This window comes from Zeus faber, assembly GCF_960531495.2.
Source record: "Zeus faber genome assembly, chromosome: 8".
Taxonomy (NCBI): Eukaryota; Metazoa; Chordata; class Actinopteri; order Zeiformes; family Zeidae; genus Zeus; species Zeus faber.
Window position 1 is genome coordinate 9,071,252 of NC_137195.1, and position 16,572 is coordinate 9,087,823.

Consider the following 16,572-nt stretch of genomic DNA (forward strand, 5'->3'; position numbering starts at 1 on the left):
TTGACAATTCCGGACACACTAATACCGTAGATGAACAGGTTCACAAACTACAAAATGGGAAAGAAACTCACCATCCCTCATATAGTGCAGGTTACTCATTTGACCCGCCTTAAGAGTTTCTTGGTTTCCTTGAAGTAGCAACAGGTTGTATCAAGTGATGTACTGAAGCAGATCAGTAATCGGGTATTTACATTCAATATTTAAAATCGATATCCCACTTTAAACTTTCTATTTTTTTATTGATAAGATTCCAATTCTAAATGTCTGAGCAAGACAATGTTATTATATATCTATATATAATTGAGAATATGTGATCTGTGCATTTTACATTAAAATATCAATTCAAAATGTCATTTCAATTAAAGACATTTAGCTAGACTAAAAAATGTAATTCTGTGTCAGAGTTCACGATGATATAACAATAAAAAATAAAAATGGGAAGATTAATAAATACTACAATCCACAAATCTTAAGATTTTTAAACCGCATCTGCGCCTTCCCGACGTGACGTCACAAAACGCATGAAAACGGATCCGCTCGAGAATCAACCATTTAAATGCGCGTTTGAAAGTTGTAAGTTATAAAAACACGCGAGAATACACTCAATCACGTGTTTATTTAATGCAGTTATTAATTATTTCAATTAATTGTGGCTCGAGAAATATATTCATGTTTCTGTTTTTTATTTTCCATTTAAAAACTTGAATGCAGAGTTGTGGATTGTATTATTTATTAACCTTCATGCATTTGTGTTGAAATTATATATTTGTGAATTGTGACAAAATTCCTTCCGTGATTATTGAATCCGCTTTAGTTGCTGGAGTCAAAAACAAAAAAAAACAAAAACAAAAAAAAAAGCAGCAGCGCGGTGGCCCGCTAATGACGTCACGACGCGAACCTTTACTTTGACGGCGGATGCGCAGGTGACACCGGAAGTGAACGTTTCAATTGAAAGCGAAACCTGCCGCAGCGTCGCGTCGCGTCGCGTCGCTCGAAGGAGGGAAGGCGCCTCGGAACGCTCCCCCCGCCTCTGTCGTCGTTTTGGCCGAATGAAAGGGCAGCAGCGTGGCCGCCGCACGGTAGCTTCCGTCCGCGCCGGTAAGGCGGTGATGGGCTGAGCGCGGCGCTGCCCCCGGCTCGTACGATGCATCCCGGCAGCTTCCTGCAGACGCTCCGCTGCTCCCACTGACCATGGATGTCAGGGTGGTTCTGCACTTCGCCGTCATCACCCGGGCTCTGTCGCTGTTTCTGCAGGTCAGTTGTCTCCGTTTGAGCCCTGACGACGACAGTGTTGGTCGTTGGTGTTAAAAATGCATTGCAGCCATTACACAGCGAAGGACGCTTTGCCCGATTGGTTTCAGTACTGCGAGTGTGTGTGTGTGTGTGTTATTACTACCCAGCCCTGTGTGTCAGGAATTCAAGGTTCAAAATCCCTTATTTGCCACATGCATCGGACGACTACAGTGCAGTGCAATGATAAAAGGGTGCGCAAAACAAAGTAGGTAGATGAATAAATCAGAAATAAATACATGCATAAAAAAAGATAAATAAAATACAGAAAAACATGGAGGAAGGTGTGTGTGCCTGCGCGCGTGTGTGTGTGGGGTCAATACTTGTACTGCACAGTGACGTGCAATAGGCCACAATGTGTGCAAGGGGAGTTGTTTTGCCTCACGCTCACAGGCGGCGTCTCGTTGCAGGCTCTGCTGAACGCCGTCATCCCGGACCACGAGGCCGACGCGTTCAGCCCCCCCAGAACCGAGGAGCCCCTGTGGCTGGACTCGGCGGTGGAGTGGTGTCTGGGCGGCCTCTCGCGCTGGGACGCCGCGCACTACCTCTTCATCGCCGAGCGGGGCTACCTGTACGAGCACAACTTCGCCTTCTTCCCGCTGCTGCCGGTCGTGCTGCGCGGCCTGGCGGAGACGCTGCTGCGGCCCCTCGGCGGCTGGCTGACGGTGCGGGGCCGCCTGCTGCTGGCCGTGGCCCTGGGGAACAGTGCCCTCTTCCTGCTGAGCGCCGTGGCGCTGTATGCGACCAGCAGAGTAGTCCTGCGGGACAGACGCCTCGCGCTGCTCTCCAGCCTGCTGTACTGCCTCACGCCCGCCAACGTGTTCATGACCGCCGGCTACTCCGAGAGCCTGTTTGCCGCCCTCACTTTCGCCGGGCTTTTCCTTCTGGAGAAGGGCTTCGTGTTGAGAGCGTGCCTGGCCCTCGGGATCGCCACCGCCGCACGATCTAACGGACTTGTAAATATAGGATTTCTACTGTATCTGCCCTCGTTACACGCCCTCTCCCAAATGCGTTTGTACCGCACGGCCACGACCGGCCACAGCAAAGTGTTTGGCTACGTTTGGGTCGTTATTCGCCTCTTGTTTACCTCTCTGTTAGGAACTGCAATAATAGCCCTTCCCTTCTGTGCTTTTCAGTACTATGGGTATAGGACGTTTTGCACGCCGTCTACCTCTCTGGAGCGGATCCCTCCTGCTCTTTTGTCGTTGGCTGAGCGAAAGGGCTACAGGATTCCCGATGAGAATGGGCCCCCGCCCCTCTGGTGCATGAGGCCCCTTCCCCTGCTTTACTCTCACATCCAGGATGTGTACTGGGACGTGGGCTTCTTGCGCTACTTTCAGTTGAAGCAAATACCAAACTTCCTTCTGGCTTTACCGATGGCCAGCCTGGGCATTTTGGCAGCTTATGCGTATTACCAGGAGAACCCAGACATGTGTCTGAGACTGGGGCTCTGGGAGGCGGGCTCAAGTAGACGGCTGGACAAACCCATGCCTGGATTCTTCAACCCCAGAGTCTTTGTGTATATTGTACACTCCACAGCCCTTCTGGTATTTGGAACACTGTGCATGCATGTGCAGGTAAGAAAATCATACCTCCCCCCCAGCCCCTAGGAATTGAGGTATCCAAGTTACAAAGAAGGGCTAAGTACACAAACTGGAAACTACATATGAAGTTTATTCCATACCAAGATAGGCATAATGAACAATTCTATGTATAACTATAAATACACCGATAACTATTAATCTTCACTAACTGAGTTTGTGTCCCTCCGTCCAGGTTTTAACCAGGTTCATGGCGTCATCCACACCTGTTCCTTTCTGGATCAGCGCACATCTGCTCCTACTCAACGAGCCTCTCCTCCATCGGAGGAAAACCTCCACCCCAAATGTACAGCTCCGGGCACACATCTCCAAAAATGGATGTAGTCACACGCTCCATAACCCTATTACTGCGCTGCTGCCGCACTGGAGGACCTGCTCCCCGACCACACAGTGCATCCTGGGATACTTCCTCTCCTACTGGGTGCTGGGCCTGGCACTGCATTGCAACTTCTTGCCATGGACTTGACACGTTGGATGCCGCTCGACTTGAAATGCAATACTTTTATAGAGGGCTGGGTGATGTACGATATTTTTAAGTATATCTGTATGAATCAACTGAAAGTTGTATTTTTACAGCACACAAATGTTATTTTAATAAATGCAGAAATATTATCATTCAAAACAAAATCACTTAAATTGGATAAAATATACATTTTAAATCGAAGCCATAAAATTAAATTTTTAATCGCATGAAAGAGAAACCATTACTGTGCAATATTTTTGAAGAATTATATTACCTAATACAATTTCAACAAGAGACATTTTTTTAGGTGTTGCCCAGCCCTGCATTCCAAAAATACTAATAGCAAAGAGTTACACTAGCTAAATTTACTGTCACAAATACCATTTATTGTTGTTTATATTTAAATGCTGGTTTATTAATGTTCTAGTCATTGCATTTGCATGGCTTGGTTGGTTCATTTATTTTTATTTTTCATTTTTACTGTAGTGTTTATTTAATGACAGGAGATATTTTAAAACGATCTTAAAATAATTATTTGCTGGAATCAGTGATCTGTGACTCCAAGTCCTGAAAGAACTGTTGCTGCAACGCCAATTGACAAAAGAGTTCCCGATGCAGTTAACGTTCTGACGGCGCGTCACTGTTCAAGGCTGTATTGCATGGTCAGAAGGATTAACGCAACTGCTGGATTTCTGAAATAATGAATAAAGAAAAAGGGGACATGGGAATTGTGGGATACTATGGCATTCCTTGATCTTCTAACAATTAAGTGATGATACATATGTTCAGCGTCCATAAAGCTCCGTGGCCTCTTCCCTCAGCGTGTACTCGAGAATGAAAGGATCATTTGGTTTTAGAAACTTGGGAGTCCTCCCATCTACCCCTAGCAGCAGCTATTCTGGTCGGAAAATACTCCCCGAGTTACACAAAAGACAGAATCCTTGCAGCACTGACACATCCATTATGTAACGATTTCATCCCCTTGAATGACCATCCCATGATAAGCTCACTGACGTCTCAGGCAAAGTTATTATATTCTGGTGTTGAGAGAGTGATATACACACACACACACACATTTTCTCTATTTGATTATTGCTCCTTGTCTGATTTAGCCTCTGAACACTACAACATGGTTGAGGCGATTAGTTTAAATTAAGCGCAGCTCTCCGTCGCCCTCTGGCGGTCCAACCAGGCAATCGCGGGCACTGCATTATCCTTGGTCTGTGACTGTGATCACGTTGCGGTATTTCACCGGGTGTAGTATGTGACCCTGGTACTTTTCCAATACTAATTAACGCATACTATTATCTAGGACACATTTAAGGGGCTGATTTTTTTTTTCTTTTTGAGAACTGAGAAGCATTTTGCTGTTTTGGAGGCAATCTGGCTTTTGTATTAATCCCTGAGCCACCAGAGGGCGCTCCTGCGCACGAGTGTGTATGCCCCGGTCGAAACAGCCTGGTTCAGTTGTATCCAAATAATAATTACAGCCTTTACTTATTTAATTAAACAAAGAAACGTGAATTCATCGACAATGTCAGTATGCTCCAATAAAAATGTTTAAGTATCTTGTCTAATGAGTGCATGGTCAGTTTCATTTGTTTCAGTGAACGTAAACATGCTGCTTCTGCAGAGTAGTGCGCAGTGTGGTTGTGCACTGAGGGAAAACATCAACAACATCAACAGTGTTTGGGGAATAAATGTGAAAAGGCACAAAGACAACGATTTAATTCATTGGCAGGTTTTTTTTATTTCATAACATTTGTGGACTCAATATCCTCTCTACTCTTCTTCGTGTGTATTTGCACAGCGCATTTCTCACGCAAAAAAAAACAACCCTATTAAAAGTACTTTACATAAGCCAAAAAATAGATGATATCAAGGCAAAGAGAAGGAAATATTTTTGTATTTTTTGAGTTTATAGAGCCGCTTGTGCGTAATCACCGGGGGTCACGACATTTCAGGGTGTTTGAACGTGACAAATAAACTCTTGAACTTGAACTTAAATACAGTGACGTAGCTCAAACCTATCAACATATGCTGCATTCTCGTCAAACTCGGTAATCTGTAATATCCAGTCGCTAGCGCCAATGTGTCGCTTCTGTTCGCGGGGGCACGGACACGCTTCTTGCATTCCGCGAGGCAGGAATCAAAGGTAACTTCGTTTGTCGCAACCCGTATGCTCCGCCACGTTGCTGTAGCGCCGGGTCCGCTATCTCGGGCTCGAGTTATCTTCCGCAAAACCCCCGACTTGCAATGGCCGCCGTTGCTTTGCACGTGTCCGAGTGAGGGGTCTGGTTTTCCCGAGCTAACGCCGAAACGGAACGCAGCGCCATTCCCAGTGGCCCGGCGGCGTCCAAAGCGTCTGTCGTCACGACCACGCAGCGTCACTCGACGTCGAGATGAAAGGTTCGGCTTTCTTCTTGGACTCGGCTCTCGATGAGTCACTCGGTTAAAAAAAAAAAAAAAAAAGGAGTCGTTCGAGTGATCCCGGTGGTCTGTAATGCGCGGGGAGGAAGGGGGGGGCTCCGGTGAGCGGTTAACGACGGTCGGTTGACCGTTGACCGTTGACCGTTGACCGTTGAATGGCGAACGACGTTCTCACAGGAGTCGTTTCACTGTCTCAATGAATTATCAAACTATTCAGATTACGAACGCGAAAACGGTGGACCCCCGAAAACATTTTGGCCAAATTATCTCAAAAATATTTATTTTGGGTGGCAGATAAATGCAAAGAGCGAATCACAAAAAAAAACAAAAAAAAGCCCCAATGAACTTCGATTAAAATGATTAGTTTTGGTGAAATGTAAAAGTTGTAAATGAGTCACATTCAATGGAGAGACTCCCGAGTCATTTAAAAGATTCGTTCGCTACGAACTGATCGCTTACTATTCTCCCATCACTACTTCACAAACACAGGCGGTGAAAGAGGTGCCGGTGGACGCGTCCCGCTCCTCCCGGGTCCCAGGTCCCCGGTCCCCGGTCCCCGGTCCCCGTAACGGAATGGCCTTTGTCGGCGGGTTTTCGGGTCGACGTGAATGGTTCCGCCACCACACGACGCGCTAACGGACCCCGTCGCAGTCGATGAACTCGTTTGTCTCGCCCGACGCAGAACGCCGACGCGGGCTGATTAGCTAACGCTAGCCGCCGGGTTGCTCCGTCGAACTAGCCGCCGAGCCGAGGACCACAATGAACTGCGAGTACCAGCAGATAGACCCGGGGGCCCTGTCCGTCCTGCCCGCGTCCGCGCAGCCCTGCCCCGGGAAGAGCGCGCCGCGGACGCGGAGGAAATGGGAAGTGTTCCCCGGGAAGAACCGGTTCTACTGCGACGGGCGGCTCATCCTCGCCAGGCAGAGCGGCGTCCTGCCGATGACGCTGGGCCTGATCGTCACCACGTGTGGCCTTTTCTTCGCATTTGAGTAAGTAGCACGACCACCGTGTGTCTTTTAAATGCTGATGAATATGTTCCCCCCGGAGCCCCATGCCGGCCCTCCACCCCAGAGCCCCGTGTCTCCTCCCAGAGCCCTGGAAGTAGATAACCGACTGAGTGAGTGGCAACTGATTGTTGAAATGTGGAAATTTAAAGAAACACCGGCCCTGGATTTGTCTGAAGGGAACATCGGGGAACGTTGACATAATCCCGTGTGGAGCGAGAAAGTTGTCGTAGTATACGGCTGAACACGATGCAACATAACAAACTTGTACTCTCTCCTGTGCTTCTCCGCAGCTGCCCGTTCCTGGTGGAGCATCTGACCGTCGGTATACCTGTGATCGGCGCTGTGCTTTTTGTGTTTGTGGTCATTTCCCTTTTGCAAACCAGCTTCACGGATCCAGGGATCCTGCCCCGGGCCACGCCAGATGAAGCAGCAGATATAGAGCGGCAGATAGGTGAGACTTGAGTCTTTGCGGAGCGCCTACCGCTGGGACAGATTGGGCTTGGGAGATTTACCATATGGGTGATCCTTGCGGGGGGGGGGCTGGGCTGGGCTGGGCTAGGTGTAGTGGGTTGTTTTCGAACATCAGAGCAGTATTTGGACCCAGATTACTGTTCGCTAGGTCTGTGTGGTCAAGAACAGAGATGTAGGATCATGTATTACAGATATACAGGTTCTCATTTTAACCAATCACAAGTCAGCTATATGAATTAATTAGACAATTCTCAACTTGTCCGAATCTGTGAGATCAGCTCGCGTCGTGACGAGTTGGATGAAAATCTTTACACACGTCATGCTTCTTGGCACCAGATGTCCAGTGAAGAACTTTGGCCCTATCCTTTCCCTCATTTCAGATACCTCTGGCTCCTCGACATACCGCCCCCCTCCGCGGACCAGAGAGATCCTCATCAACCAGCAGGTGGTGAAGCTCAAATACTGCTTCACCTGCAAGATGTTCCGCCCGCCTCGGACCTCCCACTGCAGCTTGTGTGACAACTGTGTGGGTAAGGAGTCGGTGCGGTCCTTCAAATAAAGAATAATTTTCACTGATAATTCCACAGCCGCTGACCACACAGTCCTGTTTGACTCCAAGATGTGAATTGATATTAATCACACATAAACAGTTGAACTGCACACAAGGATGTGAATGTTTGACCAACCGTATAAAAATGTGGGAAGATTATTCAAATCAAAATGAAATTTTGGAATATTTGATGCTCGGTGAGTTGTTTCTTCCCCTAATGAGCATCTTTGGTACATTGAATTAAAATCTTGTATTCATATGTGTAATGCTTAGTTTGTATTTCATGCCTGCTTCCCTTTCAGAGCGATTCGACCACCACTGTCCATGGGTGGGGAACTGTGTGGGCAGGCGCAATTACCGCTTTTTCTACAGCTTCATCATCTCCCTCTCTTTTCTGACATCTTTCATATTTGGTTGTGTCATCACTCATCTTACTTTACGTAAGTTTATTCACTCAAAGCATCGGTTGAGTGTTATACAGTGTGTTTCTGAACATAAACAACACCAAAGTTTGTTTGTTTTGTCTTACATGTTGACAGGGTCACAATTGGGGACGGGTGTCATTCAAGCCATCCAGGAGAGTCCTGCAAGATATCCTTTATGCACATCCCATAACACACACACACACACACACAACCAGATGAGGTCTGCTGCCATATTCCCATAAATGAATGGAGCTATGCTGTGGAAACAGCCTTTCCTGCTGCTCCTCTGCCTAAGCTCATGCTTAATAGGATCAGAGGAAGCTGCGAGAGCAGCCTCCGTCCAGGGAGTCGGCGCATTTCGGCAGATGGTCCTTCAGCTTTGCTGCCTCATGTCTCCATAGGGATTAGCTCACTGACTAGACAAAATAGTCATTCTATTACTCACCTGTAGGTTGTGAGGTAATTTCCTATTTTTTAAAGGTTCTTTGGTGCCCTCACTATCTAAAGTTAAGATAAAGATAAAGGTACTTTATTAATCCCCAAAGGGAAATTCCAGTCTTGCAACAGCAATGACATACATGACAAAACACACAATTTACAAAAAATAAAAGAACAAAATAGAAATAATATTGATAAACAGGAATACATTTAATAAAATATAATCTAACTTAGTGAAAGGTCAAGCTTAAAGTCGAAGTAAAGTAACGGACATTTATACCACTTACAATAAGTTATGCAAACTAATGAATCTCGTTAAAAGCTGTTATGCCTTGACTATCCCGCTTACTGTGGTGGAGTTGGTGGTGTGTTTCTTCTCCATCTGGTCTATTGTGGGCCTCTCAGGCTTTCACACTTACCTAGTAGCTTCCAACCTCACAACGAATGAAGATGTAAGTACTTGTTAATTAATGCTGAAGTGTTTTCCTTTTTCTTCACTGAACACCTGTTACAGTTCATACCTGGTCTGTATTGTTTTACAGATAAAAGGCTCCTGGTCCAGTAAAAGGGGCGGAGAAGACACTGGGAATCCTTACACTTACAACAGCATCTTTACAAACTGCTGTGTCACTCTCTGTGGGCCCATGCCTCCAAGGTCAGTGAGCATCGAGCGAACTGGAGTTTTTATCATTCCCGGCCGGTATCGTTTTGCGTCATGTGCGCCAAATAGTGATCGCAGTAAATCTCGGCGCCAAGAAAGACCCTTCTGGAAGCTCTCTAAAGGAGTGTACCGTTCTCTGCTCCAGTTTGATTGACAGGAGAGGCTTCCTGCCGCCCGACGCATCGTCCCCTCCCGCTGCCGAGATGGAGCTGCCGCCTTTCTCGGCCAAGAATGACGCACGCATGGTAGGATGAGTCACCTGGTGGTCCCTCCCCAGTCCTGAGTGTCCTGTAGCCCCAGAATCCCATCCCCCATGTGCCTTTCCTGTTGACTCAGTGGTCACCGCTGAGCTGTCCACAGTGTGGTATCTCGGTAGAGCTTCATTGCGGACGCCGGGTATGATGTCAAGCTGTATGTTGCATATTTTAAATTCTTCGAGCTGGCAACTGTTAATATTTTAACATGGTGTGTCTGTGTGAATATGGTGGTTCACACTTTTTTTAGGATTCCAATTTTTTGTTTACTACCTCTTCATCTGAAGGAGGCCCTTGATCACGTTTTTGATTGTGGTGCTACTGCGGAGGAGACCGTCCAGGATGAAATAGAATCTGAAGGACAGAACTAGAATAGACTGACTATGACTCAACCGATGAAGAGTCAGCTGTCGATGACAAGGTCCCTGCCGAGGTGCGACTGACATTCCAATCAAAGAATGGGGGAATTTTCTGTGGTCCTCACCTCCCCATGACAGACACGGTGGAATGCGATCCGGGAATGTAACGCAGATTACTCCAGGGCCGACAAGATTTGCGGTGTCCCGTTGTTGGAGATATCTAGTCCAGCTTTGAACTCTTTCTGCCAGAGTTAATTTGAAGATATAGTGCCGGAGATAACAAACTTGGAGCGTGCTGAGTCGAGTCGGGCGGATTTCGCGGATTTGCAACTGTGCCGCGCCACAACTTTTACATCCTGTCAACAGTCATTCGCTTTGATAATTGGGAAGCAAGACCTGCACGCCGTGAAGGAGGCGACCATGCTGGCACAAGAGGCATGTGGGACAAGTAGGTTCAGCGCCTGCCACTCATTATAGCCCAGGACCAGAACTCTCACTGGATGAGCATCCAGTCCGTCGCTTTCAAACCGTGTATATGCCAAGTGAAATGTGAAAAATGTGGCGTGAAGATCTGGGCAGCATGCAATGCCAAGAACAGTTAGGCCTGGAGCATGCAGGTATAAACCAGCAAACCTGTTGGCGGAGGGCCAGGAAAAGCTCAGGGCCAGCGTGCGGTGGGCGGACATGATAGCTGGGCTCCAGGGCCAAAACATCACACGGGACGACTCTCTTCACCTCCCGTGCTGTCGACCCGGAGCTGTGACAAGGGAAACGCAGCGTGGCGGGGATGGTCCGCTGAAACAAGCACGAGCGCGCCGCCCCCCCCCCCCAACCAAATTGACGGCTTGATTCTCCTCAAAGTTTGCCCAGACATGGTATCCTGGGCGTCTCTGCTTTGTTGTCTGGACGCGGCTCGACCCCGCCCGGAATTGTGAGTCCTACGAGGGGAAGCTCTTCCTGCGGGAGCTTGAGGGAGCTCGAGTGACTCCTCTGGTTCTAGAACACCAGCACTTTCCCAGCAAACCTGGGCTTTCCAGGTGTGGTTATGCATGTTGAGGTATTTGGTGAAAAACTGCCACAATGGATTTTGTCGGAATTGCCCAGTGGGACTTTGTTTTAAACTTTTTATTTTTTTTGTCATAAATTGACTTTTTTTTTCTTCTTTCCATTCTTTAAGTTTGTTTTCATCCTACTCAATCCCTTTTTTAAGACGTCAAGCAAATAGTGTATTTTTGAAGTTTCTAACTTATAATTGTGTCTTGGTAATATATTTAATTGAGCGTTATGTGATGGACAGATTGAACATTTGATGCTCAGTGTTGTGCCGTATCCCTTCCGTCCTGTTAGGAGGAGAACTGTCAGGATTTTGCGTTGTCCTGCACAGCCTGAAGGGTTGATGGTAAGAGTAGAGGCTGATCTCTGCTTGCCACGTGCTCCCGCTTCCTCTCTCATCCTGTCTCATCACTACTTCTCTGGGTGTCTGTCCTGTCATCGGACATTGTCGTGTGTGTGTGTGTGTGTGTGTGTGTGTGTGTGTGTGTGTGTGTGTGTGTGTGTGTGTGTGTGTGTGTGTGTGTGTGTGTGTGTGTGTGTGTGTGTGTGTGTGTGTGTGTGTGTGTGTGTGTGTGTGTGATGCTTGTTTAACATTCTTCCTCATTAACGCCTGCTCACTCAGCGCTGGATGCACTCTGCACATTTCCTTTTTCGGAGTCAGATGACTCTTTCTCTTGGGTTCTTAATTGGGCCCGCCCATTTCTCATCCGACGCAGAAGAAATTAAGGATGGAGTTTCTCCACTCACATTCCGCTGTTGTATTTGTTTCCATCTTGCCTTGTTTTAGCTGCACGACCGATATCCTCATTCACTCCCATGACACAGTTTTAACCCATTGACATGTTTTGGAGGTGACGCAAAGCTAATTGTTTTAGCCGCATTGCAGAACTTTCTTCACGCATTTGCTTATTCAAAACATTTCCTCTTTATGGCCACATGACCCGTCGTTCCCGTTTTTTTGACTGATTCTGATGTCTCCCTCTCTCCGCACAGTGCACGCAGAGCACCAAGGACCTGCTGGAGAGGGTCGTTCATTCTTCCGACTTGAATGGCCTCTGTCCGCCCGGCACGCCCAAGACCAGTCCCCTGGACCCAGAGACGTCCAGTGCCACCATGTCCTCCGCGGGGTCTCCTCCCTCAGGCTGCTCGGACCACCGGGTGTTGGCCTGTCGCTGGCCTCCACTCAGCAGAAGCAGCAGGAGGGCGTCTCTGCACTCCATCAACCCGGCCTTCCGCCTGGCCTCCCCGTCCCCTGCCCTCGGTCGAGCCATCCTGAGCGTCAGGGACCCGCCAGACATCGCTTTTATTCCGCTTCCCTGAGCAGGACGCTGTTCTTTAATAAACTGGCAAAATCACTGTAAGGGCAACGTTTGGAACTCTCGAAGAAAGCTATGCTGATGTGGTTGAGCTGCGATATCCAAATCTTTATATATCTCAGGATTTTGTTCTGATAACAATTTTACAGAACATTAATCAGACTTATATTTCTTTTTTTTTTTTTTCTTTTTTTTTTTCTTTTGCGTGAACAATTAATTTGTTCTTCAGGTCAGAGGTGAAATTTAGTATGTGTATTTGTAATATTGCAAGACACAGTTAACCATAACATCCAATCTGCCTTATTTACAGTAACTATCTTTATGCAAACCATAGCACGAGTATGGCTTGTGGAACTAAAACTGAATGCAAAGTGCGATGAATTCGATTTTCATCACCTCTGTCACCCGATGTCAATATTTCCTCACGGTCTGGATGCATTACAGTGTCATTACTTGGATCCCAATTTCACATCTGCTGGTGCAGTTTTGAGTTCCACCATCGTGTTGCCGGTCTGACTTTTCTATATGTTTGTGTTGTCCACGACAATATTTTAAGAGACATTTGATGGGCCGCATTTCAGTGCAAAATCTGTCTCGCAGTAGGAGAAGGCTCACTGCTGAGTTAACTTGTTTAAGGTACATGTTTCCCTGCTTCTGTTTTAGTTTTCATTTGATTGTGGACATTATTTGTAATACAATTATTTTAAAAGGTTAATTATATTTTTGACGTCTTTTTAAATGTATGTGTTGTGTTCTTATTTGGTTTGTTGGAACACAGGAATTGTTCCAAATAAAATTCCCTGTTGCCTAATATGTAAGACAACACCTTTTCACCATCTTGAATTAGTCCGTCAGGTCACCAACTAGGAGATTTAAAAATGTAGAGCCTGTTTCCCTTGTAAAGTAATGGTAGAGAGCACACAAGCTAGATTTGACATGTGGACTGTCGGGTCGTGTTTCAAGCGGAGTAGAGCTCTGGAAACGTTAGACGCCACCTGTCTCAGGCAGTGCAAGTTGTCAGGCTGCCCGTCTTGACCTTTTGCAAGTGGCATGAAACTGGATCCTCAGAGCGGGTGATCGTGGAGAGCAGCCTGTGGTGTGAACCACAAGGGGGCGTGATGTCCCGTCGTATTAAAGTGAGGTCTGAATTCTTGTCCCCGTTCTGGAACGCTTTAAAGCGGGAATACTATCTAATGCCGTTTTCCCCACTTTGATTAGAACTTTTTTTTTTTTTTTTTTACTGAAGCTGTGAAATGGCTTTTTATATTTTGTAGCCTGCATTGAATTTACATTTATTGAATATGGTAGAATTGTTCTATTTATTTGTTCAATAAAATGTATTGTCCTTTCACAGGTAGGGTTTTTTTTTTTTTGTTTGTTTTTTACCTTCAAATTTGCTCTTCAGTTGGACGGTGTGTCGCTGACAGTTTTCTCAGTAATATGGACATTTCTCTTGTGAAAACAATAGAGGTGTTTTGTCCACATGTGCTCACGAGTGCAAACCTAAAGAAAAACGTGAGTGATATTCATAGAAGTATGGACTGCTGATGACAAGCACTGGAACAGATACGGAACGTGTATGTCTTATGGTGTGACTGAGAGATTCATAATACATTGGATAACTTGGCGTCAACGAGGAAGGTGAAGTTTGGCGGTTGCTATGGACTCCGGTCGCCATTTTTGGAACGATCACGTCCGTTGAATTGCAGAGAGAAATAGCTAAAATGTGATAAATGTACAAAAATTGAGAAAGGGAGGAGAGGAAGAAGGGTCTGGGTTTCACACAAGATGGTTGCAAGATTTTCTGCGGCGGTTGTTCCACCTTAACAAGACCTCCAAGCCTTCTTTCAACTCAAACATGCCGCCTGACATTCACGCTCGATGCGAGTGATCCTCCACATATGGCGGCCTGCTCCGGCAACGTAACGTCAGCTTCACAGTCCCTGTTAACTCAGGAAAGCACATCCACATATTATCCATAATCAAAAGCATTGCAGTCCCACAGCGCAGGAGCGAGCTCAACTCCACGTCCGTCGCCGTGTGTCTCCCTGCAAAGGTCAAACACACTACAAATTTGTAGCTTCAAATATCCCCACTCTAAAATGAGACATAACCCGATAAGATGTTTATGCAGATGTTCTAATGAAAAAAAAAAAAAAGCCTTTATAGTTTCTTAGCAGTTATTCCTCAGATAAGAACCGGAGAAACCCTGGCAAAGTCTGCCATCCACCAGGTCACCGAGATAGCAGGAGTTGAAAGTTCCTGTCTGCTACTGTGTGCTCCTGCCTGCGGATGGTGCAGCAATTTATGGCTTTATGGCACTTGGAGCTGATTACTAAAGATTGTGTTGTTTGCGTTTCCCGCTAAGAGGAGCTGTGAACACACCTTGCTTGTTATTATATTTGTTTATTTATTTTCTCCATGTTTTCCTTTTTTTTCCTCTTCAAATTGCAAAGTTGCGAGACTTTTGTGGAGTCTTGATTTTACATCAGATAATACATCAATATTGACAATTATCATAAATAATATTCAGCTTTCAAATGCAGATGACATAAATAAATAAATATTTTTTTAATGACAAAGCTGAATATTATTTGTATTATTTATTTATGTATGCAAATTGGTGTGCAGAGTCCTTTCTTGGCTTGAAATTAGGGAACTCTTGGTGCAACTTATGTCTATATACGTGAGTCCTGCAGCTCTTGTGGTTTAGACCACGAGCGGCACAGGGCCTTGCTGGTGGTGATGATGTTTTGCACCAACTAGGGTGACTCAGTGTCATTTCGGAGCGAGGGTGAGATTATAAAGAGGAAGCAGAATTTACAAGCAGATGTCTGATGTCCGGTGGTGCTGACGCAAGGCTGAGAGGACTCCTCCTCAATGTATTTTAGATCCAGATGACACCTTGGACCTCGAGCAGCGGCGAGAGAGAGGCAGAGTTCCTGCGAAGGACGTTGTGGGTTTCTGAGACTTTGCACCATTATTCTCTTTCATGGGAACGTCTTTTTGCCCGATGTCAAGTGTGTAGGCGTGTGCTTCACACTCACACCAGCGGTTTCCTCGCCCCTCAGTGGTTTCTTCTGCGCCAGGACTTAAGCATCTGTGAAAAAAAACACATGACTCACAGTCACGGCTGCGTTACGTGTCATTGTCATGATTTTTAAGTACTAAAGTAGATCTCTAGTGCAGTCAGTGGAGCCGCACTAAAATGATGAAGCAGCTGGCTGGAAGCTGCATTTGGCAACATGTGCAGCCTGTTCAAATGGGTGTGTGTGTGTGTGTGTTCACTTGTTTGTCCAGTCGTTGCAGTGATTAGCTGTGTGTGTGTTTAACATGGTTTAAGTGTTTTTTCTCTGGGTGTAACTTGGGTGGGCTGGATCCGAAGGTAGATCAGTGTAAACCTTGGACGTCTTCAAAGCTTCTTTTTACTTAGGCTGGAGGTGTTAATGGATCGGGTTGACCGACATTGAATGTTTTTTTTGGTTGTTTTTTTTTACAGCGGTAGGGAGTTTGTTTACGGCTTCCAATGGTCAAAAGCCTGTTTCACACCCAAAATTACAAACGACAAGAACAAAGCGGAAGTCCAATTCATTCCTGCGGAGAGTCGGGATCCGGTCGGGTCCGATCGAGGCTCCGGGCCTGCCTTCACATTTTCAACCCATGCGTCAAGTTTCGGTCCGCCAGTAGTACGGGAAGTGACGTCGGTCTAGTTATTTTATTAGAACTGGGCTTAAAACGAAGTAAATAAGTCACATATTTCAAAAATAATGAGGATATTAACATAAGCATTGGACGTCACCGTATTCACTATCGATTCTAATGCAAACATAATATAAATGGAGATTTAAACTCTCATACATGGAGCATGCGAAATGTCCAGCTGAGCAAGCGACTGGTATTCCCTGTTGCACTGAAAAAACGAGCTCTCCCATTTTCCGACATATTATGTGATGTCAAACTCAGCTGCAGTTCATCCGACGGCCACCAGGAGTGAGGATCCGACCCTCGGATACTTTTAAGCATTGGATGTGAAGAAGCTTAAACATCATGCTGCAATGGACAATCAATGCTAAATTGTACCGTTTGAACACTGGTCGTGTTCAGTGATTATCATGATTTAAAAGGGACCTATTATGAAAAAACTCACCTTTTCAGTGCTTGTGCACCTGCATTTAGGTCTCTGATGGTTCTACCAACACACAAACTATGAAATAAGACAAGCCAGTCAGTTTTTTTGTGAGCTGTCTGTTCCAG

At 46.1% G+C, this 16,572-nt stretch overlaps 2 protein-coding genes across 3 annotated transcripts; both read left to right on the top strand.

Moving 5' to 3' along the window:
- The first annotated feature begins 1,049 nt into the window (after positions 1-1,049).
- Positions 1,050-4,064, top strand: pigv (phosphatidylinositol glycan anchor biosynthesis, class V). The gene is made up of 3 exons (XM_080005046.1): positions 1,050-1,254; positions 1,701-2,867; positions 3,067-4,064. Exons 1-3 carry the CDS (start codon positions 1,192-1,194, stop codon positions 3,355-3,357), a joined length of 1,521 nt encoding a protein of 506 aa, XP_079861172.1. The 5' UTR covers positions 1,050-1,191; the 3' UTR covers positions 3,358-4,064.
- Positions 4,065-6,288: 2,224 nt separating this feature from the next.
- On the top strand, positions 6,289-13,100 carry zdhhc18a (zDHHC palmitoyltransferase 18a). Of its 2 annotated transcripts, XM_080005049.1 has the most exons (10): positions 6,289-6,773; positions 7,082-7,242; positions 7,643-7,792; positions 8,115-8,252; positions 8,352-8,403; positions 9,025-9,127; positions 9,218-9,330; positions 9,482-9,581; positions 11,297-11,348; positions 11,996-12,121. In XM_080005049.1, exons 1-9 carry the CDS (start codon positions 6,544-6,546, stop codon positions 11,336-11,338), a joined length of 1,089 nt encoding a protein of 362 aa, XP_079861175.1. In that variant the 5' UTR covers positions 6,289-6,543; the 3' UTR covers positions 11,339-11,348; positions 11,996-12,121. The 2 variants fall into 2 exon arrangements, with proteins under 2 accessions (XP_079861175.1, XP_079861176.1); XM_080005050.1 differs by lacking the exon at positions 11,297-11,348 and having other exon boundaries at positions 11,996-13,100.
- Positions 13,101-16,572: the final 3,472 nt, after the last annotated feature.